Here is a 25815-nt window from a genome sequence, read left to right as displayed (position 1 = left end):
ATACCCCCATATACCCCTGGCATATATACTAATATGCCTGCATTTCCTTGCACGGTCGTTCATATATTCTGATATTCGTCAAGCCTACGGTAGAGCTTATGTTTAATCTTAGTACGACTTCACTCAATAATTGCCTCCCCTTTTAGATGTTTTTGTTGTTCGACGATGAGTGATTTTCTTTTATTCATTTTAATTACAAGCGCTTGAAGTGCTTCGGCAAAAAAAATGCATAATAGTCATTGCACCGCGCGATATTTTTTTTTCTGTGGGTGTTTGTGTCTGTATTACACACAGAGCGGCGCACAGTAATTGAAATCATAAACCAGCAGGGACCGAATTAAAAACAGAATCGAGAAAACTTTATGCAGATTGTCTGCCGCGAAATTGCATTAACCCCGCGCTATTTCATTTCCTGACTCGACTAAATGACTGAAATTTGCCTGATTTGTGGCAAATTGCGAGGGCCCTGTCGCTGATTAAACGAACGCATAACCGGTCGGGAGTTTGTGAGAAGTGAGGAAAGGGGGGGGGGGGTGGACAGAGAGACAACGAAATTGGGAAAGTGAGCTGAGCCGGTGCGAAATTGAGCAGGGTATCAGGTTGCGCGTCCGGGCGCTCCCACGACCGCCGAAGATTGTGACAAAACAACGGCAGGGAAAAGTTCAGGCCGACGCACCGCCGGGACCGCCACTTTCCCGAGGACGGATCGACAAATTTGGATTAATAACGAAGCCCCAACTTGATTACCATTGTCTACAGTTGCAGCATCCGTGGCAGGGCCCAGATTAGGGCCGGTTGATGAGGTTCGCAGCGTGACGTCAACAATGGCGAACCTGCGAGGTGTCACGACGACAGCTTGGACAAGAATGGTGGCAGCGCGTGATGCGTCTCTAGCGAGCGGGGCGCGCGTGCCGTAACGCGGCGGCCTGATGCTCATTTTTACCCCTCATCACGCAAACACCCGGGGATATATTCCACAAAAAAAACCATCCAGATTTGGAACACTCCTTGTTCGTATCCCTTTTCCTGTTTTCGGCGAAAGATATATTTGGTGCCCTGTGTGGTATAAGTGTCCACATATTTGCAATTTTTAAGAGGAAATTCAATCATTATATTTTGTTGCGATTTTCAATCCGAGATCAGGAGTGCGTCATGCAGCCAAGAGGAGGCGTTCACGACTGACGCTTCGCAATCAAAATACTAAATGGTTGGAGGAGACAAAAATATTAAGACTAAAGTATGATTTTGATGGGTTTAAAGAAAGAGACTGTCTGCTAAAAGATGGAACGGAGTTTCAACATTTGAGTTGATGTCAGTAGTTAACATCTATTCACATTCAAAACGAGAGCGGTGTAGGTACCCCACACTAAAAAATATACCTGATGTATGAATTGGCAATTCAAATCAATATAGGTAACCGTGCCTTAATTGGTTTATGAAGGAATGTAATATTGATGTGTGGTTGAATTCATGGAAATGAGGTGTTTAGTTCGTTTTTATTTATTTACTTGGAACTGTTAGATCATAATCTGAAATGTTGGAACGGGATTTCGGCCACAGTCTTTGCGACCATGCATTCGCTGAGTGTTTCGGCGGACACTGTCCCCTGGTTTACCCAGTGTTTTGCCTGGCTGTGTCCGCTGAAACTCGATCCGTCGTGCCTTGATTGTTGTTGCTGGCAGTGTCCCTAATCTTCAAGGTGATTGTTTCTCGTCTATAGCGTCTCCCATCCCTGGTCGTTCCCTTCGTATCATCGGCTGAGGAGGGGTATTTGCTCGGTCTTCCTTTACCTAGGATGAACCTCATGATCCTCCATAACTTACCGGGATGGATTTTAGTCATGATACCTTTACCCAACATTATCTTGGCAGTATCTCTAACAGAGTTCAAATCACTATTTTGTTGAAAATAAAACATAATTACATTAATTGTATATGAAATGTCTAGCGAGACTGCAATATGGAAAATGCAGCACAGCGTGTAGGTCACCGGAGTGTTATAGACTCCAGTTGCTGCTTGCAAAAAAAATACAGCCTTTTCACAATAAAGCCCACTTTCTTTACCTAGTGTTGCAATATGTGTTTTTTTAATCTGTTGAAATAAGGGAATACATGTGTACTTCGCCGATTTTAAACACAATGTCTAAGACCAGTTGGAGTCTGGATGCTAATAAAGACCCTCGCTGAACCCATTCATCAATGCATTTTCGGTCAAAAAGTCAGAACAAGTCCAAAATTATAAATTTCCAACAATTTTTTATTTCAACAATTTTACTTCATTATGGTATGTCCCTCTCGCGGCAACTCCTTGTATGGATAATGGCACGTGCGTCGCGCATACTGCGCGATGTGGCGCAAAACCCAGCTGTGCCGGTGTATTGTGAATTAAGGACTATAAAATACCAACTCATTGGTAGTATTGCGCATGCCTACGTGAGGATTGTGAACGTTCAACCAATAAAGCAGTAAAAGGCACCGAATTTCATAGAAGACAAAATTTCATGTGACCGCTGGAAAATTGTTTAAGACCAGCCAGCCGGTCTTTATCAACCGTTTAAGAACCGGCAACGTGACGGGCTCTCAACCAATAAAAATGGTAAACTGTCCTAGGTTTATGAGTAGAAAGTAGAAATCTCGGATAGTCCGAGACCGAGACCAAGACCGAGACCTGAAGTAGCAAGACCGAGACCGAGACCGAGACCAGCCCCTTCAAGGCGGACCGTGACCGAGACCGAAATGGTCCGAGACCGAGACCGAGACCGAGACCGCGGATAATAAATAACAATAATCTAAATAAACAACAAGACACTAATTACAGCTTAACAGTCTGTCCTTGAGATGTTGATGTTCATGGGGATGTGAAGGAAGTGATTGAAAGTTAGGAATCACTTGTACCTGTTTAATTGTGTCATGCGAGTGCTCTTTGTGTTTGCTTCATGCCATAAATTACAACATGGCAACAGAATTTGTTATTGTCACAATCAATTAAACAAATTGGAAACAACCTAATTTAAAAGAAGGGGAAACCTTATTTGATGAACTTCATATATTTTTGCCAGTTTTTAAAAAATTTTTTTTAAATATTGTTTAACTACTATAAAGTGTAAATCTGATGAAGAAACTCTAACTTAGGATTACGACAATTTGTACTAGTTTTTGCAAAACTTGAACATGTTGAAACTTGACAAAAGTAAAAAGTTAAAGGTGGATGTTTCATCTGTTATAGGAACTCGGACACTAAACTCCACAGCCACCCCCTTGGTTTCAGCAATGACAACTAACGGATATTTAAATGCAACTTTAATTTTACATTGGACCTCCTTGTAAACCTGATTCGAAAAAAAATTGGAGCAAGAAAATATTGATTTATTTCAGTCATGGAATATAGATTTGTACATGTAGACCAAAAAAATTGAGAGATGGTAGCCAGATATGGATTGGTCTGCCCCCCTCCCCCCCCCCCAACTCCCTCTTTGTGATTCTTCTTCCAACCCTGCATGTTTGTGTGTCCCCTACATGTTTGTTTCTTGTTCCTCTGTCATTTACCTCTGAAGAAGGCCTGGCTAAGGCTGAAATGTAATGCCACTTTATTTTTGTTTCATGTCAATAACGTTACATATACTATAGAAGATTGATGAACCGTATTTGCCTGATCTATCTTCTGTTAATCAGCCCGCCGTCATCATCGTCATTTGCCTATTTGAGAATATGGCCGACACAATAGAAGGGCGCTGTCACAAACTGAATGTGGTGGGCGAGATGTACTGTTAGGATTCATGGCTCAGTGCGCACGCCTCTCTGTGTTTTGTACCGTGCCAGCGTATCGTCCGCATCGGCTACTTTGCCGGGCGATTTACTTGAATATTTTAGTGATTAACAAGTACTACATATTGCCAATATATTAATAGTTTATTGTGATGGCCGTAAACAGCATATATATAGCGATTAATGGAACACAATTATTCTCGACTCATGCAAATGCAATTGACATTTAGGAAGGAGACGAGGCAGGCAATTATACTCTATTTTTGTGTGACCATGGCAGTAGCTCAATTTGTGTTTACCACAGATGAAAAAATGAATACATGGCGGGTCAAAAAGAAAGTGACCGTATGAAAAAAAAAATGGCACGCTCCATTTTGTAAAAAATACATTTGGGATAAAGAACATGTTATTGAGTAGTAACTGTGAACATTTCACGTAATTTGCATACTCTATTCCCAAGTCGTGTCTATTTTATTAAAGAGATCACAAAATTCAGCTGTCCACCACTAATACCAATTTAACGGTCTACGAATTGATGAATATCCATTAATAAAAATAATGGAAAAAAAACGTTTTCCCGCCTCCACGAATAAAGGAAAAATTGAAAAGAAAATAGAAAAAAATCACCAATATTTCTAGGGAAAAAGAGTTGAATTGTTCCCCATATTCAAAATACAAAATCTGACGGTAAAAATAATGTTTCAGTCTTTATTCATAAGATTTAAATCTCAGTTGTATTGGGAATCGATGAGGATGGCTATAAAGTGCATGTTTCAACAGATCATCCCACAATAAAAACGAGAAATAAGAAGAGGAGCAATGGTTATTGGACTATGCCTCACTCACTAGGAAGTGATGAGAGACATGTCCATTAGCATCACACTGCAGTCACATTTGCCCTAAACTGATTCTTTACTTAACCCTAAAAGGGCCGGGGCGGAATCCGCCCCCCCCCCCTCACTTTTTGGCTGGTCTCGACTCGAGACCAGCCAAAATATCGAGACCAAAGGGGACCAAGACCGAGACCAAGACCGAGACCACAGCTCCCGAGACCGAGACCGAGACCGAGACCGGCAAAAAGTGGTCTCGAGACCGAGACCGAGACCGAGACCGGTCTCGAGACCTACAACACTGGTAGAAATTAGCATTATTGGGGACTTGTTTAAGTCGTACCTACATCGTCGTCAGTTCGGTTGTCTGGTATACACGCCGCGGTACTGAACACAACTTGGTGTCGCTTTAGGACGATTGCGGTGTTTTCCAACATCATCATTTTATTTTATTAGTTTGATCATGTTTTCCTTCTGTCTATTCTTTTAAAAAAAAATACGTTTTGGTCAAGTGTATCCGCTCATGAGGCAATTTCGTTCGGCAATAGATAGTCTTTAACAACATAAGATTCCTCAAAGAAAGGATTTCTCAAGGTAGCAATAAACGCCTCGGGGGGTTTTATCCGACGGCCGTCCTTGCCCCTTCATGCTGTGAACATCACCGCCGCCCAAACATCGACCAACACCCGTAGTATCTATCCCGAATCCTAAAAGGGAAAACCTAGCCCTATATGGCGGTTGACGTAGACGCATGCATAAAGCATCGGTACTTGATTGTCCGTGACGCAACTACCGCCGGGAAAACAAGCTTCATACCCCACACAATCAGTCTATAAACGCACGCTAGATATTATTAAAAGCACGGATTTACACTTCAGAGTCGATTTCTCAGACTTACATACGTCCCATTCCTAAGCGAAATGCAACGCACTCAGCTATGGTAGCCAGCCACAATTAAGATACATCAGAAAGCATTTGCTTGTAATGTTTTTGTGATTACTAAGAAACTTTTCCGCTAATAGTAGTGTAGGAGTTCGCTTCATGCAAATCAACCATGATGCAAGTCAACAACTCACCGTCGAGTTCGTCCTCTGACCGTAGACAGTGGGAATCTTGGCACGTCGATTGGGGGTATTACGCCGTCTAGCCCCCTCTCCGATCGAGTCCCCTTGGGTCGCTAGAAAAATAGGAAAATTCATGCGGAAAACGTAGGACATACCACCCCCCCCCCTCCGCCAACAGCCCCCCCCCCAGCCAAAGCTGGAACCGCCCCGTGCTTAGCAGCTTTGAAAATTGAAACTGTCACTTGTCAATCCACGCATGTCTAATAGGGCCACAAACGGTCGCTCGTTGACAATCGCATTGGCGCGTTTTGACTTCATCAATCAATCTACATGTAAAATATGTCTGTTTAATAATTCCGTCCTGCAGTTTTATTGTCTGCAGCGTTATACACGACGAAACCTAGTCTGTCATTCAGTGGGCGTGACACGGATTTGTTCAGTGGGCGGCGCGTGGGCACATACATCATTTCTGTTCCCCAACAAAAATGCCTGTCTGTGTATCAGCAATTCCATATCGCTGTTTCCGATATTCATTTTCGGTCAGTTTACTTGATTAAACTGCGAGTTTGTGTCGATAGAGGGCGGCCTACATGTTAGTCAATAGGCCGCCACTGTTTAAGCTGGGTGTCGATAAGTTTGACTAGTTGTCCAGCCACTGCAGTCCGCAGTCTTGTATTTTCAACGGTGTTTGTCGTAATAACAACGGGCCAGGCGTGAACAGAACTCATCATTTCTGAGTATTAAAACTGTTTCTTCCCTTTTATTAGCTAAATTCAATGGAATATCATGCAATTAGAATCATTAAAATATAATTTGAATAAAATTAGTCTACTTAAATGTTTGCAGCGTGGATATCTCACGGACGGACATGCGGCATTTATGGGTTTGCCTTTCCTGTGCAGAGAGCTGCATTTTTATTAATTCCACAAACGCCTATCGGCTCTGAGGGTTAAAGTTGGGGGGGGGGGGGGGCGCTGTAGCGCAACACCCTGTAAAGCGAACTTGGCTGGTTCCCGGTCATCATCATAACAGAAGATCAGTTTATAACAGTCAGAGCACAATTATGGCTTCACTGGTTCCCTTGCGCTATTATCACGTCGATTTGTTTTCAGAATCACTGTATGATCTAACAGAGGGGTTAAATTGATTGAGAGTGAACTGAGCTGAGAGAGTCTCGAAAATGACGCTTGAGATTAAAGAGGGCTCATCAGAGAAAAAGATGGCCGAAGATGAAACCTAGTTTTACGACCATTGTGATTTAATCGGGAGATATCTGCGATTATTTGAGCACGTAAACCCTTTCCGTTTACGATGAGTTGCGATATGTTGCTCTTACGAGGTGGTGCTGAACACTAGAAATCCACTGAAGGTCGTGTAATGAAGATGGTCGCTATAGACGCCGTAGTTTACAGATGCAGGCATACGGAGCCACACGCTGTCACCGGCTGACAACCGAAGAAGCTGTCGGAAGAAAGATTAGAAAATCTAAGACATAGTCTTGCATCTGACTTCACATCTTAGTGCAAGTCTTTGTAAAGTAAGCTACAACTAAATGTATGAGGTTTTGGGGTGTATCGCGTGTGAGTGACCATTAGGAGAAAGCTAGTAACGACGATCAGAGCTTACAAATCGAAACGTCGGGTTCTTGTACAGTTGTCAGGAACTTTTCTCCCATTGAGAACTTTTCAAATCCTTTCCATTTTGCTTGACTCACTGTTTGTCGACCTGCGCTCAGAATGTCCAAGCTGCAAGCAGGTTTGTTTTGCTAAGCAGTGGCGTTAAACTGTGTCCCCCTACAAGTTTATCCCCTTGTTACGTCGCTGCTGCTAAGCATCTTGGTGAGTTTGGCTATAAGCTGATTGCTTACCGTGCTCTGAGTGCTGCTGATGCTCCGCACTGCTTCGTCAGTGTTAATCGAGACTTGCAACTCGTCGTTCTTCATCAGAGCCACGCCGAGGATACGATTGCTATAAGTACGTAACCTGTCCCAACCAAAAAAAAACACCAAAAATAAGAATTGAACTTATTGCCCGGATTGCTACATGAAGAGAGACAGGCGAGTTTCGGTCATGAAGGTTGCATTATATAAAAAGAAAATGTTAGTCACCGATATTTTGGCCACTGACTAAAAGCTTGAAACAATTAATGTGGGATTCCTTTAATTTGCATTCAAAGTCTCACATCGATCCCTACAAAAGTAAACCGTGTGCGAAATTGATGTCCTGGGCTACGGCTAAGTCTGTTGTCAAACATGTGCCCACGCAGTTGCAACAGACGAAGTTCAAGACATATCACGAGACAAGAGATTCGGACGCGGCTATTCAGAGAAGTCTCTAGGGCGCCCTCTTGTGCTTGATATTTCATAGCTACTCCATAATTGCATGGTGCGGGAAAAAAAAAAGGAAATCGTCTGCGCTCACGTGAATGTGAAGAAGTAGAACCCGGGGATTCGGCAGACGAAGGAGTTGTTGCCGAAGTTGAAGTCTTCGCCCTTGTTGGATATGTTGAGGTCAAAGGTCAATGACTGCGCCTGACCTTCGAGACCCAACTGAGGATGTGTGGAGGTCACGGAGAAGGCCGACTTCCGTGTGTCTGAAAAAAAAGGCGGGAAAATAAAACTGACCGCAATCGAATGTTGATTAAATCGATGAAAAAAAAAGGCTGGATCTATGATTTTCGAAATGGAAGTGAAGCAACAGCCGTCGTGTTATTCTGTTTTTGGCGCACTAAGGGCAACAGAGGGCGCCATGCACCAATAGTGCCTATACGTGACAACCGTTGAATTATATTTTTAAAATATAATTATATGCCTGGTAACAATACTATTTCTTGTGTAGGCCTAACTAAATTAAAAATCTAAACTTCAATTCATTGGTCATTTCCGGGTGACTGACAACTTCCGTGACAGGAATCTGCTGATGAAGCTCAGTTTTTTCACACCTCCTCAACCAATCAGGAAAAAAAACTCGAAACTTGAAAAAGACCCACATATGGGTGATCAAAGACAATTTCTGATGCCGGGAAAATTTAAAGGTAGGACTAATTACGTTTTTCTTTTTCTTGTTTTTAGTAACAGGGAGGTATGCTGACAAAATATTATTTTCCCGAGGGGCCTCTTTTAAAGCAAATCGAGCATTGTCAACTTCCTCTACTTCCCCTAATTAGTTTATAAAATAAGCAACTGACACAGAACTCTCCATCCATCGCCGTATAACCGTAGGGAATACATTTCATTTGTTCAGCTGGCTTCTGTTCTCAAATAATTAATTAACTTTAAATCGAAGCATTTTAAATTATAACTTGTACTTCGCCCTTTAACCATGTGAAGTATTGCACACTTAAATTTAGTGCATAAATGCAACGTTAATGTTAAACGCGAACATTAACATTTTGTTCTATTTATCCATCATTGTTGAATGTTTACATAATGGAATCATTCTGATACTTGTGAAGCAGTTTTCATGAAACGTCGAGCCTAAAAGATGAATTTGACATGTAATTTGAATAAATCAATTTTTAGAACACATTTGCCAAAACCTGATGTTATTGATAAATATCGAATACATTTTCGGTGGCATTTCGCATGCACGTTTTCGTTATAAGCCTTGTTATAATAACGCTACAGCAACGCACTGTCGATGTGTACATCATTTAACGATGAATTTTACAGCGCCATTAAAAATACAATTCTGGAGTCACTGAATGGTTTTAATAGTACGCGAATTCGAAGAAGTGTTGAAATCTATCCTGCATGAAGTATTAACCGGTGCATATTCTAGTTCACATCTCTTGTATTTGTTTTTAAACAATAGGGGCCTACGTTTTCGACGCTTCATGTGAAATTTCCAAAACAAATCAGTAATGTGCAAGCACGTATGTTAATCCTACTTGCTGCTTTGCCTCGTTCTGCTTCGTCCAGGAACCGATCCTCATCTCTAAGGACCTCTTGTACGATATTCCCGACATCTTCACCCGTCTCCCCTCCCCGTCCGGCTTCCAAAGACACGCCCACTCGCTGGTTCAGTTCCTCCACCTTCTTCCTCAACTCAGCGTTCTGGTTGCTTAGCTGCTGCAGAGCCAGGCCGATCATCCCGAAATCTGGCACCGCGTCCCCGTCATCATCAGCCGGCTTGGGGTCCACTCGGTCCGGTCTTAGAGCAGCAAGCTCCGCAGCCCTGTTGCTCAGATAATCCCGGAGTACCTCCACGCGCGCCTTGGCGCTCCTCTCCTCCGGGTTGAGATGCTGTGTCACCTCCGTGAAATCCGGAAACAGAAACGCCAAGCCTCTCTCTAGTTGCTCCACTAGTTCCTCCAGCTCCTTTCCTCCCCCATGTTGAGGCTTGTCGCATCCGAGTATCACCGCGAGTTCCAGGTCACGGTTACGTTGCTCGAGTTCTAGAGTACGAGATTGGAGTCCGGTCACCGTGTTTTCCAGGGCTGCCAGGCGGTGCTCCACGGGGCTTAGCTCTTGCGTGTCCCCGGTCAGGCTCCCGTGGCGTGCAAGCTTCTCTCTCCGATCGGGCTCGGCGACTGCATCCACAACTTCAGCCTTCCAAAGCGTTGGTAAGGCGACGAACAACAACCAGCACCACAAAAACGAGCCTGTCAGCAGCACCATGATGAAGGCTTTCCAGTTGTGCTTCCGCGGGCAATTGTTGCCGTTCACACAGTACTGTTGATTTTTAACAACCCCCACTTCCGTGTTATGGCTTGGGAAGTGAAACACATGCGTGCCAGAACGTTTATCGACCGAATCAATATTTTTCCCAATCATATCTACATCGCATTGAGTACTCGATAAAGTCAATCGAAATGGGTGAGTGCCCACTTCAGATTCGCTTTGACAACTGCTATGGAACGATATGAAACCGCTTGCGTGCAAACCTGTCATCTGTAACTCAAAGAGCTCTCCAACATTAGGTCACATAGGGACATTTCTCTATAATTCACGATTGTTATTTTCCAAAGGCAGCCTGCAGGCTGCTTGTAGTCTTTATGCCTGCTGTTCGTGCTGAGCTCTCCTATCCTTTCAGAAAACGAGGCCAACCCACCATTATTACCTGTATTATGCCTCACATATTTTGAAAAGGTTACCTTCAAATAAAGCAAAATCTAATAAAGAGTCTGGTATGTGCACCAACACGGGCCCTAGATTATACATGAAGTACGTCATGGGGTGTGTGGGTCAATAAAGCTGACTTTTTGTATGAATTTGCTTTTTTTGCTGTGGTATGTTTATGGAATACCTGGCTGATCTAATTAGTTCTTAATAAGTGCGCTTTCAATCTTGTAATGGTTTAAAACAGACATGTCAATTTTCAATTTATTTCGACTCAGTCTTTTCACTGTGTAGCTAGGCCAACAATTTGTTTTATAGTTTCACGTACGGCCAAGTAAAAAAAAACACCAGTTGGTGGTCCGGGATTTTTAAAAAGAGGAAGATGAGGGCCTGTTTGTTTTTCATTCAAAAATAGGATAAAAAATAGCCATATTTAGTTTATACACGATATGTGCCTTAAAAAGGAGGAGGCTTTTTTTATTATTAATTTTGATAGTTCTGGGTAGTTGTCTACTAGTTGATGACCGCAAAACCTTCTTAAAATGCTTATTGAACATTAGTTAAGCTATTAAAAGCATCTGAACTTTTGAAACATCTTTTTAAAAATGTTATGCCTGAAATTAAAAAAAGTATGCAGTCTAACAAAAAAGGAGCGGGCGGGGACGATCAACTGTTTTTTTTTTTTACTTGGCCTAAATAGATAATAGAAATATGACTTCACACTGATGGGCCTACATTTTAATTGCTAGTCTGATACACGAAGTTACAAATTAATCATTTTTGCTGGTATATGCACCATATGGAACAATCATTCCTATGAACGCCTTGACAAACTTGAATCTGTGACCGCGGCAAGAGGAAATAGCGCCCTCTCTCAACTCTTTACTCGCAACTCATATCGAAACACCTTTTTCGCGAGTAGTATCCTCACTTTACACTTTATTCCAACACAACTGAATATAATATACTACTTCAAGCTTATAATTGGTGGGTGACAAATCGCGTACAATGATCTGTTGTTGTTGTTGTCGTCGTCGTTACGGTTGTTGTTGTTGTTTTAATTAAAGGTTTATATCGAATCTCGACTAAATACAACGACCTGTATTGTTTTCAAAGGTAAACCGGGCGAACGGCTCTTACTTTTCAAACTTCGACAGATTTTTCTGTATAATCCATTGGTGTAGCGGTACATTTCTCGCCTTCCACCGTTGTGATGTGACCCGGGTTAAATTTCTGCCTGGGCCAATATGTAGATTGAGTTTTCAGTCCATACCTTTAGGCCTATTCCGTGGGTTTTCCCAGAATATTCTTCTGTGGTATCCCCTCAAACAAAACTGTAAGTTCTTCACATTGCCTTCTCTTTTACTTTTAGGGCCCCTTGTGAGACCAGTTGATTCCACTGAATGGGCTACCCACTTAAAATAAAAATTAAATAATTATTTTTCAAGATAAAAACAATCCTTTACTTTCAACGGAATAGACCAGCATAACCATCAACACCTCGGACTCCGCAAACAGGAGAACAGCTCTTTCCCCTATCAATTACGGTCCTTACGGAACAGGTGAATCTGGAAAACGAAAGTTGCCAAAAATGGAGCCGCAAGATTGTATAGCTCGAAACAACATCAACCACAAAACCAGGATATTAGGCCTAGATTTAGTTCCACTGAACCTCACCACAAACTGACAGCCGCATGCGCCCACACGTACCAATGATCTATGCGAACATCCCTTGGAGATTAAAGGGGTGATCCGGTAGGTTCTAGAAAGTTCTAAAAAGCATTCCGGAATAGAACCTGTTCCTAATCCCTCCATAATTATGTACAGAACAGTAAACACGCGATTTACAGACTGCAAATCTTGGAATTTAACTACATGTATTGTGCACATGTGAGGCAAATTAAAATAAAACACACAAAAACAAACAGAAAAAAAACACACACTCAAAAAAATAAAAATTAGATCTTCGATTGATCCAGAGCAAGGATGATAGCCTCTTTAAAATGGAACGCCAAACGTACTTTAACACTGAGACAAACAGCCATGACCTCAATCAGTGGAGCTGGCTCAACCGGTACCCGGTCGGTGCGGCGTGAAGTCTTGTGCATCGCCTATGCCTAAACAAGAAAAACATCTGTTTTTAGGTTTGGCGAAGTTCTTTGTATTGAGCAGAGCCAAGAAAGTTAACGGGAAAAACCCTGTGGTCTTCACGTCCGATGTCTTGACTCTTGATCGCTTGTTTATTGACACAGTTGCGGCTTTTTTGGTAGAGTTAGACCACAAGGGAACACCTTGCTGTTACTTATAGCATGACTTTTGTATAGTTGAAAATGTTCGGATAGATTCATATCATACTGGGATTCCCTCCATGTGAAAATAGTATCGCCTTATTTTTTACATAGAGCAAGGATGTTTTTACCAGACTACTTGTCATCATAATTATGTACATCATATCACTGTACTTCATTTTGTCTTCCAAATATAGGCCTACATATTTAGTTGACTGAAATGTTGAGGATGTTTTTAAACAGTTACCTTGCGGGAAATAAAGTAGGTCTTGTCTATTATGTTCTGAAGATCCAGTTATAATTGGCAAAATGCAGATACACCGGCGCTATGCTGTGCTGTCCCTTGTCTTTCGCAAGTATCAGCTGTTGACGGTTAATCATCGTTAACGTCCGTGAACAAACAAAGATAGAGTGTGATGTCTTATTTAGCATTATTATTATTATGAGTATTATTTGTGGTAATGAAACCAATTAAGGATTCCTCAAAAGTGTTCTCCTTGTACTTATAGGCCCATGTAGCTCGCAAGCCTGAAGAAACATGTAGAGAAAAGACAACTGAGAAGAATGATTACAGTGTTAGAGGTGGGAGGAAAATCCCGGAAGAATATTCTTGGGGAACCCACGGAATACAGTTAGGGACTGAAAACCCAATCCACAATTGGCCCAGGCGGGATTCGAACCCGGGTCACAGCGGTGGAAGGCGAGGAAAGTACCGCCACGTCAACCTGTTTCCCCTTCCACCATACCTCGGGCAAACAGGATTCTCCAAAAGTACAACAAGCCGATGACCAGTGAAAGTTCTCAGTGAGTCATAAGTGTCATCACTTTTTTTCCTAGACCATTTCCGGTTTTACTGGTAACAGTCGATGGACAAGCTGTCAACACGCGAATTATTCACGCATTCTTCACAAAATGTAAACAAGTTAACCCTCACAAATGAGGGTCACCCCGTGTTGTTTTTTAATTCATTCAATCATATAAAACAAGGAGATCGAACGTGTTAACAATAAGTGTAACCAAATTTAATTTTAAAAAGGAGGGAGCAATATTGTATGCTTTGATTGCACACAATTCAAACAGCCAGGTTATGAAAACAACATTTTGACAGAAAAATGACAGGTTTGAGAGGCGACGGACAGTAACCGTTTTCAAGTTTTCCAAACAGCGTGGCACTGTTCATTCTTCGGTTTCAGATCATTGGAGCTAAAACTCAATTATGTCGACTGTTCAGTTATCAGGGCGGGTTTTAGGCATTAATTGCCCTCTGTTTTGAGGGGAAAGTAAAATCCGTCATAGAATAAGGTCATGTCCCATATTGAACTCAATGATACCACTTTTGCGTAGGTAGGTATGCTATTTTCGATTGATACTTGTTTTCATCCTGTTGACGAGTAACTCTATTCTTTTACCAAGAAGTATCTTCCTGTATTATTTTTCTGTTGTCCTCCTCCACAGGAAGAACCCGCGAACAAAAAGTAATAAGAGCCAAATCTGGCACAATTTCTTAAATGTTCCTTTGCTACTTGACGCCGACAGGTGCAAGACACCTGTAGTGACGTTCACCCTGGTTAGTCACGTCATTGGCACCCCACCCCGTCGGAACCTCGGGGTTGCAACCCTACACGTAAATCATATCGTGCTCGTAGCAAATACCGGCTTGTTCCATTCAAATCAGGTAGACAAGATTCCTAGACCCAGTTAAATTACCTTCCTTAAAACGTTCAGTTCGAGTTTGTCGAGAAACTGATTATTGTCGGAGCATCTTGGAGCTACAAGGGGTGATAAACAATGAGAAGACTTGTTATTTCGCTGACAACGAAGCTACCAATAAACAGTTTGTCAGATGAGACTCCCCTACAAGTGTGAATGGAAGAGTCCAGCCACCAGCAGGACAGGTGTTTATGGTTTACAAATAACCTTGGCAACACTTGGCAAGTAGGCTATAAATTCCGCTGTCTGACAAGCTGTAGCCTCAGAAATCACTTGTTCCGATTCTTCCATTGATCCGACCTGACCTGACACTGAAAGTAGCAGCGCCTTTGAACGTGATCATTTGCATCATTAACTCGAGTTGATCGACAGTCTGACAAGTGCAAGTAAACAGTGAAGTTGGAATATTGCGTCGTAATTTAAGTCGTGGGGCAAATTGCTCGGTCGTCATTCGTGTTCAGCGCAGCCAGCCACACTATCCAGTCCTTCCACTGACTTGCAACTTGCTTTTCTTTAAGACGTACCAACTTGGAACAGAAGGTGAAATAGGTAAGTAATTGTGCCCTCGTGGTTGGATCATGGATGATCACTTTATCGTCCTACAGTCTTTTGTTTTTCCCTTTCCTCGTTTTGCTGTTTGACGACGTACCACAAATTAATTGACCAGCGCCTTAAAACTGACAGTACATTGTTCATGTTGTTTCACTTTCAAGTTTCCCCCGATTTGGCATGTTTGGCCACCTGAACCATTCACCATAAGCAGTTAATGTACTTATCTGGCACTTGGTGCGGGTCATTTTCAATCCATGGTTTTCGATGTGCATGTGCACAACGGATGTACGTACGTTTCCACTTTAGAATGTTAACTAAACACGCTAAATAACTGAATAATTAACACGATGAGGGAAAATCATGCCTAGGTACATGCAGTAATTCCCCTTCAAATCAATACAGTCGTTCGTCTGGTATTTGGTAGTGGTGGTATGAAGCTGTCCATGGGGTATGTTGACAGTCGGCTGCCGGCCAGCCAGGTCGACCCATTCATTTCAATTCTCTATCCACCTGTTCAGCTATTGGAGTGCTGGTTTCCAACCTCCATGATTATTAAACCATGGAACTAAAACTAGTAAAAGAAGTTATAAAACCGCACGACACCACTAATTTCAAATCATCATGTTGACCTATAGTACTGATATTAAGGCAAGTCGTGATGTCTGATGACATGTCTGATATGTAGTCCAAATTACTTTACCATATGACAACATCAAAAGTACACCCGACGACAGCTGGAAATTGCAGTGCATATATATGTTACATGTAAAATGGCACACTTAAATATGTTAAGAACACAAAGAATTCTGACTCCAGAATTGTCAAATCCAGGGAATATTTTACGTGTGTACTACAAGGTATATGATAATTTAAATCATACTTACAAAGTTACAATGGAGCTATTATTATAGCATTGTAATAGGGCGGTCACTCTTTTGAACATCCGCCACGTGAAAATTCAGTCAGGAGTTTTGATTGTTAATTATTATGGCAGGGGAACGCACCCGCTTTACATCTTTTGCCCTATCCGGGGTTCCGTGATGTCGAGTCAATCAATATTAAACTTGATGACTTTTGACCGACTTGTAATTGACAAGATGGGGCGGCGTCGGACTCGTCAACACTGGTCTATCTACATTAAAACTCATTCCAATTTCTTTCAATTTTTAGGAGCCAAGATGACATCCACCTGCCGCCAAGTGCTCTTCACCTGCCTCCTACTGGCCGTGATTGTACACACCGATGCCGCTAGGAGACGTCGTCCAGTCATCCCCGGCAAGACACAACCGCAGGCCACCCAGGCTCCGGTTGAACAGACCCAGAACTCTCCCAACCAAGCTAAAGGAATCAATAGCAATGCCCTGGCTGATATGGAGCGCCGAATGGCCAATGTAGAAGAAAGCACATTGGTTATCAAATCAGAGGTAAGGGTACACCGCATTCGCTGAATATTCTGTTCCAATCTATGGAACTCCGAAGAGGCAATAAAATGGTCAATGAAGTGATTTTTTCTTAGGAACATATTTTGTGCAACTTTTTTGTTGCTGTGATGTCATTTCAGGCAGACACTATAGGGTTTTTCTGTTCAAATTTTGAATTCCAAAATTTGCTCCTTGAAAATGTTTGTAAGAAAAGTTTGCTCATTTGCCTACACTGACACAACAACGAATCACCAAAGAAAGGAAAATTTACGATAGCGAAATATCCAAAAATGACCTTAAAATGAAGATGATTGGCCCAGCTCTAATTCCTTCATTTACTAAAGTACAGATGGAACACTTGTTACTTTTCATGATTGTTATTGGCAGTAGTTACAGATGCTCACATATCCACTCACATGCACTTGAATTACTGCTCGTTTAATACAGGTTTTTCCTTACTGTGTGTTTTGTAAAATCTTCTTGAATTTACAGATGCGAGAGGCAAAATCAGAAAACACCCGTCTGAAGGAGGAAATCCAGCGTATGGGTGCCACCATGGAGCAACTAGACGAGGCCAACCAACGCGTCGAGGAACTCGAACGGATGCTGTCCAAGTTTGAGAACTTCTTCGGCGTGTTGTACACGGAACTGCCCGACGTCTTCGCCGAGGAGATGTCCCTGCCTCAAAGATTCAGTCGACTGAACTCGTACCTCGGCAACAAGGAGTCGGAGCTTATGATGTTGCGGCCCAACCCGCCCTTCGTCACCGCCGACCCAGCGGATAACCCGGTCGATGAGGAGCTCCTGGGCCTGGCCGTGGATGAGCTGAACATGGAGAATACCAAACTCAGGCGACGATTGGACGACATGGAGACCAGAATGGTCGCCGTACCACCGAGCGGTGTTGAAACCAACGACCCTAACAGAGTGGTGCCTGCCCCGCTCGATGACGAGATCCAGGAGAGACTGACGCGATTGGAACGCTTGATGGCACTGAAGCTTGCCCCACTGATTGACGAGGAGGACGACACAGACAACGTGGATCTTGGAGACCTTGGAGGCAACAAGAGGTTGACAAGTGGTGGCGCTACAGTGACTCTAAGCGACTCCGACGCTGAGATCTTGAGGACGGAGCTAGATAGCGTACGCTCCATAGCAAGTAAGAATCGTCTCACTCTAACATGCTGTCACCTTTTGTACTTACCAATTTGTTTGCACAGTTTTTGCTTGTTTGGTCCTTTTATAAGAAGAGTCGATTCTGACTACGATGATGACTCCTGGATGGAATCGGAATCGATTCCACAAATGCTTGGACTAACTTAGAGTCACATAGTCATTCACAATTCCTGTGCACTCAAGTTTGATAAAAATACAACAACCAGAAGTCATTTTGGTGTCCCGGTACCTTCTATTGAACAGTCTACCACAATCCCGACACTTGAAGACAATTTGAAGTCGAGATGTAAGTATAACACAAGCATGAACATATCAAAGCTTTTCACAAGGATATAACTGTTGGTCTTTGGTTTTCAGGTACCAGGAAGAGCGTGTTTTCAGCCGCTGCCACCCGCCATATGCATGGCGAGGCAGGCGTCCAGAAACCGGTCTCGTACGACCACATCTTCTCCAACAAGGGCGATCACTTCCAGGAACAAAACAGTACCTTCATCTGTGGCATCACCGGATACTACTTCATCACCTTCACGTAAGTCCTAAAAAAATTCGTCTGTAATTCCCCCCCCCCCCCATATCCTCGAATCATAGCGCTCTTAGTCACCAAAAGGAGATTGGAGGTTATATTAATTCATATCAAACAAACAACAAATCGCTTTGTCCACTTAATCATGTTCTGCTTATTAGCCTTCAAAAGTTGTAAACAGTCCAATCCGAGTTTTACTATCTCCTCAAAAATCCAGAAACTGAATTTTCCATTCTTGAAAAGCTGAGTTTCTTCTAAGCGACAGTAACTTCAATCTTGTCTCAATGATCCTTCTCCTCTACAGGACTCGCTCCTATGACAACCGTTACCTGGGCGTCAGCCTGCTCTTGAATGGCGAGCGTGTGGTGTCAGTGAGTGCCGAGAGCGACCCGGTAAAGAATCAGATGATGTCGCAGTCACTTATACTTCACCTTACACCAGGGGACCAGTTATGGGTGTCGGTAGCGCCCTCTACCGTCTACTCCATCCACAGCGACCGATTCGGCAAGTTCTCCACGTTCAGTGGCTTCTTGCTCTTCAAGGGCTCCTAGGACGGCAGAGGGCGCCAGGCTCATTAGTAACCTGTACTACTGATTACACAGTGAATAAAGAAAGTTGCGATAACGGAGACTTGAGGATTTGGACACCAAATGGCTTAGGTAACTCACTCTTGGCGACATTTTGTGCCCACTGTTTGGTGTGGCAAGTCTGCACAGCCCACAGTGCCCAATGTAGGCTGGAGATATTTCGACATGCCCATATTTGGGCTAAACATTGTAATGCCATCTTATTGTAACCGAACATTTTGTCGAGATGGCGTGATGGTGTGACTTTTGGACCAAACATGGCTGACCTGCTGTAATTTTCTTTTGGTTTGGACTCTATGGTGTGCCTTAAAAACAAAATTGATGCTTTTATACAATTTCTGGATAACAGCTTCACCAAATACATGTAAACGCACGATACTCTCCGTTTTGGCTCTTAAACAATTGGCTCAAGCAACAGTACGATTGCTTTTCATGGAAACCTTTTATAATGTTACATTGTTGGGTCTATATTCACTAAATTAATAAAGTATATTAATTATATTCGTAATTGACTATTTTTTTAGATCAATTAAAATCAGCCTTTTGTTTTGCAAAATATTTTCAATTTTTATTGGAAAATGCGCTATTTATTTGTTTGTTTGTTTGTCTGTTTGCTTTTTTTTGATACTCTGAGACTAAGAAAGAGGTTTGTCGTGCATGATTCTGTAAATCTTCGTGTCGATATTGTAAGTTGTCTTTAATCGATTCCTGCTGATATCTACACCGCTAGTTTCGTATCTCTGTTGTATTTATTGATTTTTTTTTTTTTTACATATACATGTAAAGTACTGAATCGATTTGCCACATCTGTATGCCGGTACTGATTGATAAGTTCTTATTAACATTAAAAGCTCTTATGTCACTACATTTGTGTTGTTACATATCAATGTTGTTTACTTCATTTGTTATGGTTTGTTAGTGAACAAACCCCATATGGTGCTGTATTGAAACCAAGCCTAAGGCCATGCAACTGTGGCAATAATTGTTGACTATCTTGCAAAGTAAGTTGTATAAGTCACTTCGATTGACATTTCACGGAACTCGTGCTGGGACGGTCTCTTGCTAAACAAAGGAAAAACAGAAAAGGAGCCCCGACTATTTTAAGACTCTTGTTCCAAGAACGATGACGTCAGATCCTCCTCCTTACCGCCCCTAACCAGTACTATAATAAGACATGTGTACTTTATGTTCAGATACTGCCAAACCACAATGGTGGTGAAGGCCAAACCATTTATCGGTATTTACGCACGCGGATAATCTAATAAAGATGGATTGAAAAAGCTACAGGGGTACAAGTATCTGTACATTAATGTTCCCCTATAACTTGCAGTGACCATGGAGCAACCCAGATTAGTTTACCCCGATTCTTCTTGTAACAACTGGGGCAAAGACGAAGGATGTGTTTAAACTCGTGACCTGGGTTGTAAATCATGTGACCAAGGCCCCTGGGCAGAAAAGGATTAAATCTTCACGTGATTAAACTGACTGGCACTTGTTTATATCCGAGTGTAAACAAAACAGCACAGCTGGTGGTCGAAGTACCAGCCCCGAATTGTATGGTCTCACAAAAGTGGTCCACCACCGAACCCAGGCCGAACCACGAATTTAGGTGTTGCAGAGTGCACGCTTGCGTCCATTGCCGCCAGAAGGCACACACGCGTACCTGGCAAACTCACTAGTTACAGTCTTTCTTTATCGATTGTGTTCTTCAGATCGATCGATCTATCGAACAATAGGTGTATGTTAATCCCATCAGCGTTTTTTATTCATTGAAGGCATTTTTACACGCCAATACACGTAGTTGTGAAGGCAAAACTCGCTGTTTGTTACTTTGAGTATTGCACCTGCACAGTATACCTCCTGCGTTTGCTGGTACTGACTGGTACGTTTTGATTTACTGCAAAAGTTCAACTTACCAGTTTTGGAAAATCAGCTTTCAAAATACACATGTACACAGATCGACTATACTGTACAGCGTGTCTAACGTTTCACCGGACATATACCAACTGAACTGAATCCCCAAAATCCAGGTAAGCAATCTATGTTTTATTTTATGGCTGTGTTCGTGGTTTTATTTTTTCATATAGCTTTGGGGACATCATTAACGAAAGATTGGTAATGCATGTATAAGATAACAACTGAGCCAAACTGAAAAAGATGTGAAGTTGTTTCCGTAGTTCTTATATTTGGAATAAGCTCATGATTTAAGCTCATGATGATTTCATATCTCCCTCTTTATTTCATTTCTCCTAATTATTTCATATCTCCTTATTATTTATCACAAACGATGCAGTCAGGAAGATTTATTTACAGACCACATATCTTGGGTCATTATATGTCATTATTTTGAACGATTCAACAGGTGTTTTTTGGCAATTGTTGACTGTCGATCCTGTTGATTTGTTGAATTCAAGGTTACATTTTGGTGGGAGTTAATGTGGGAAAGAGATCAGCTTGCGTAGTTCCAGCAGATTAGCCCACTCGTTGGAAAGATCCGTAGAGCAAGGAAACATGATGCGGATATATACCTATCTCATAATAGGTGTCCACCATTGTAGGGAAAGTCCCCTTGTTGTGTCCCTAATACTAGGCCTATACATAGTGATACCTCCATGGTGGTACCATACCCAATTCCTGGAAGTGCCGCGTGATCCGTTGCATTTCTCAAGAGGAGAGGGCATAAAAGGCTTAGACTTGACTGGATGTTCGTAAGAGGTGCTACCGTTATCAAAGAGAATAGAGCTGTTGGTTGCAACTGAATCTGTTTCGTTGCCATTTCAGTTTGGACAGATTTGAGACATCAGGCCTACCGTCGAATCGGGCTAAAATGAGCGGCAAGTTGCTGTTGTTCGCGTTGGCGACCCTAGTCATGTCGCCTTTGGTACTCTCTAAGCCGGCGGAGGATCCGGACCGAGTCTTGACCCGTGCTGCTCGCAAGGCCGGGCCGCGTCTACCGGTGGAGAGCCAGCCTAGAGGCCGGCCCAGTAGGCCCATACCGCACCGCCCAAGACCACACGGCGGGTGCACCTGCGATGAACCGAGACTGGGTCAGGTGGAGCGGGACTTGGCCGACCTGGTGAGGAGGATGGGTGAGATGGAGTCACGGAACAAGGAAGACGATGTCAACATACAAAACCTACAAGATTCGAACCGCCGACAGCAGGCACAGGTATAAAACGACTCAAATCAAATCAACTTAAACTGCATGCTGATTGTATATGCTACCTCTTTGATAGGCCGCCCCGCCTTTAAATCTTTGGGTGAGCTATATGTGCTTGACTAACAATTTCGTAAACACAATTAACATGTGCCTTATAATTTACCATATTAGTATGTGATTAAATATTTACTGAAAAGTAAATTTTTACCAATAACATGCTGACAGTTTTTCAAAATATGCTGTAATACTTTTTTTTGTTTTACTAATTTATTTAAACCAATAGGAAGCAACCGATCCATGGTATCAAGTTGGAAAAACAAAATATTGACTTAGGCCTAAAGGTAATTTTTGCAGAGCACGGTATATTTTCAAAACTTTGATTTCCCGTTTATTAACAACCCAGATATCACGGGTCGTGGGCGAAAACCAGAGATTGACGAGACTGACCCGCTCACTTCAAAGCAGAGCAGAAACTTTGGAGGAGGACAACTCGCAGTTACGCGACGAGAACGAGCGTCTCCGCACCGTGCAAGATCAGCCGCAACCCGCCGTCAATCAGCGCACACGCTCCCCCGAGGAAGTCAACGACGGCCCGGTGGCAAACCAGAGATCCTCGATGCGGGACCTGAACGACGTGATGGGTAATCGCGAAGCTGAGATGATTGAGATGGGCGTGTTTCCACCGGTGAAGCCATCGAGACCCGAGGGACCTCCTCTGGGGCGTCCGGACCGCCGGCCAGGCAGCACCTTCGGTTCGTCGGGGCCGACATCTAAGTTACCGGACTCGGAGCAAATTGCGACTTCGCTGTTGGCGATGAATCAGGAGAATGAGATCTTGAAGAGACGGGTGAGTTTGATTGGAATGTAATGGTTGTTTTGATGATGAAAATACGAATGATGTCAAGCAAGGATAAAAGAGATGGGATGATGGAGAGGATACTAAAGATTTATTGGTAATGGCTTCGTTTTCTGCTGCTGATGATATTTTGGATGTTGCTGGTTTTGTTGTTGATGTTTTGAATTGTTTTGTTCTTTCCGTTGTTACTGCTAGCTGTTCAATAATATTTTTGTTTTGTCGTGGTATTGTTTTTTGCTTTGTTATTGGTTGTTTTGTTCCATTTGTTGCTTTTGTCGTTGGTTGGGGTGTACTAACTGTTGTGAACACAACCACAGATTAAAACCCTTGTCTTTCTTCTTCAACATGAACAGCTTGGTGAGTTGGAAGGCAGGATGAATCAGCAGGGCAGACAGCCACTCACCCCCGGGTCGGCACGGGGTAAGCCAGGACCCCAACTCCGCCCCGTACCGCCACCCGGTCAATCCTCCGACGAACTCGCCGAGAAAATCTCCCAACTGGAGCGTCTGGTGCTGGTGGCTCTCCGCAACCCGTCCGCCCAGTCACGCGGCCAGTCTGGGTTACAACGGCCTGCACCTGATGTGCCCCCATCTCGTCGTGGCAGCATCCCGGCCAAGAGTCAAGCCGTGGCTGTTGACAACATGCAAATGACTGATGATGACCTGGAGGCCATGTCTGACGTCTTGGACAGAGTGCAAAACAAGAGTAAGTCTTAGAATAACCATTCGGGTATGTGCCCAACGGGCTCTCTTGAGCCGCAAAAAATAGGAAATCATGCAGAAAAACAGCAGTACATGTAAATGGTAAATTGGGGCGGTAGGCCTTTTTGAATAAATAAAAATCATTTATTCGTTCAAACGATGGTTGGCTGACCATCGTTGGAATTGGAAACTGATACAAAAAGTAATCCACTTCCTTGAAAATGACAGTTCACCAGGTGCCATTCACTGGATGCTTGAAACTATGATTCACTTACAATCAAGTAAGGTATTTTATAATAATTTTGGTGGCTATTTGTTTCCAGTGTTTGCAGATTTTGGATATTACCTTTAAGTCTGGGTCCTGTAAACTGTCTCTTTGAACCAGGAACAATTTCCACGACCCTAGCTCTCACTTCCATCCCTTCTTTTCCCCTACTAACAGGCCCAGGAAAGAGCGCCTTCTCCGTGGCCAGCACCGGCATCACAGTAGGAGCAACCAACGACCCACGCGCCATCGAATTCGATCACGAATACGTCAACAAAGGAGGGGATTTCGACATGCGAAGGAATCGATTCGTCTGCGAGAACCGTGGCTTCTACTACGTCACATTCACGTAAGAAATGTACAGCCCTGCAAATCATGCAATCACGAAAAACTTAAAGCAACTGCCAATGGAAAAGTAAGGTGGCATTAATGACCAGCAGGAAGAAAAGTTTGCATTCCAACAAAACTTCAACACATTTCAACAAATTTCTGCATATGTCGCGACGGGACTGGCGAAATATGCTCATCTAAACCGGAACCTCGTCCTAGCCGAGCTCGCAATAACGAGAGTCGACTGTATCTTGGACTAAGGTTCATACTGCTGCTTTAAGTACAAAATGAAGAAATTCCATATTCCTTATTTTAGGAAGGGGTTGGAGTGGGTGCCGAACAGTGTAACAAAAGTGAACCCCTCTATCACAACATGAGTATGATATGAAGGAAAAAAATGTTGCATGTTCGTTTAGTTTCTGAAGTACATACGATGAAGCGTCAGATTTCGATCAAGCCATAACTATATGACCCTATTACTTCCAAAGTTCCCTGAATTGACGGTTGGTCTCATTTTCTGTCCTTTTGTCTCTCTAGGCTCCGTTCATACGACAACAAGTACCTGGGCGTCGCCCTGATGAAGAACGAGGAGCTAGAAACTGCGGTGTACGCGGACTCCAGCGAGCGTAACGTCATGCAATCACAGGCCGTCATCTTGCACATGGAGCCCGGCGATGAGCTCTGGCTGAGACACGCTCCGTCCGAGCACTTTGCCGTACACTCCGGGGAACATCGCTTCGTCACGTTCAGCGGGTATCTCATCTACAGGGGACGCTAGATCGCTGGTCGATGTTTTGAAGTTAATGCGGAATTATGCAACTAAAAAAATAATTCCCTGCTCTCTTTGCTTGATGACGAAGTTGCAATTGTTATATTTACCCAACAGAGGGCGCTAGACACGTTCCAGTGACTCGACTGTTATATCGATTAAAAGCTATTCATTTTCTTAAAAACATTGTTGTCAAACCGCTACATTAACTGTGGTGAAAACAAGTCAAAGTAATGTACATGTAACATCAATTATGTGTAAGCAACATACACAATTCGGCACTGTTTGCGCTTGAGACGGTTATTTAATCATCTCTTATTCAGATCGGCGTAAAATTTGAGCCAATCAGATCGTGTCTTTTATATCATTGTTTGGGATCTGCTGCTTCTCGTCTTGCGATTGGTCAAATATTGCTACGCGCTCAGCATTGCGCATGATACTGTATAAATAAACCTCATATGTAAATATTATTTGTGTGCTTTAGTTACTTTTACTACTTTTGAACTTTTTTTAAGTCTTCTTTTTTACTGTACCATTATTAAATTATTAAGCCTAGGCCTATTATTTTTTCAAAAGTATAATATTCACCCAAAAATGTATTCGTTATTCGTTTTTATATTATGTCATCTTTATTCCAATATTCCTGTAAAAGTGTCTGCAGCAGTAACCATTAAACAACGTCTCTTATATTTTCCTTCTCTTGTCTTAGGATGAATTCTAAACGGTTTAATTACATGTATACAAAGACGCATATTGCATT

General features: G+C 42.7%; 3 protein-coding genes across 3 annotated transcripts; 2 read left to right on the top strand and 1 right to left on the bottom strand.

Moving 5' to 3' along the window:
- Positions 1–6382: 6382 nt before the first annotated feature.
- LOC119724266 lies at positions 6383–10674 on the bottom strand. Its single transcript, XM_038195240.1, has 4 exons — positions 9547–10674; positions 8079–8250; positions 7526–7640; positions 6383–7119 (listed from the first exon to the last, which is right to left on the bottom strand). The coding sequence occupies exons 1-4, from the start codon at positions 10547–10549 to the stop codon at positions 6991–6993; spliced, it is 1419 nt and encodes a 472-aa protein (XP_038051168.1). The 5' UTR covers positions 10550–10674; the 3' UTR covers positions 6383–6990.
- Positions 10675–14931: 4257 nt separating this feature from the next.
- LOC119724265 lies at positions 14932–19841 on the top strand. Its single transcript, XM_038195239.1, has 5 exons — positions 14932–15264; positions 16438–16691; positions 17181–17847; positions 18222–18393; positions 18692–19841. The coding sequence occupies exons 2-5, from the start codon at positions 16446–16448 to the stop codon at positions 18936–18938; spliced, it is 1332 nt and encodes a 443-aa protein (XP_038051167.1). The 5' UTR covers positions 14932–15264; positions 16438–16445; the 3' UTR covers positions 18939–19841.
- A 510-nt stretch (positions 19842–20351) lies between these two features.
- On the top strand, positions 20352–25234 carry LOC119724264. Its single transcript, XM_038195238.1, has 6 exons — positions 20352–21004; positions 21756–22143; positions 22538–22981; positions 23344–23695; positions 24134–24305; positions 24824–25234. Exons 2-6 carry the CDS (start codon positions 21802–21804, stop codon positions 25062–25064), a joined length of 1551 nt encoding a protein of 516 aa, XP_038051166.1. The 5' UTR covers positions 20352–21004; positions 21756–21801; the 3' UTR covers positions 25065–25234.
- Positions 25235–25815: the final 581 nt, after the last annotated feature.

This window comes from Patiria miniata, unplaced genomic scaffold, assembly GCF_015706575.1.
Source record: "Patiria miniata isolate m_02_andy unplaced genomic scaffold, ASM1570657v1 HiC_scaffold_18, whole genome shotgun sequence".
NCBI lineage: Eukaryota > Metazoa > Echinodermata > Asteroidea > Valvatida > Asterinidae > Patiria > Patiria miniata.
The sequence above is the reverse complement of the archived record's forward strand: the minus strand, read 5'-3'. Positions and strand labels throughout refer to the sequence as shown.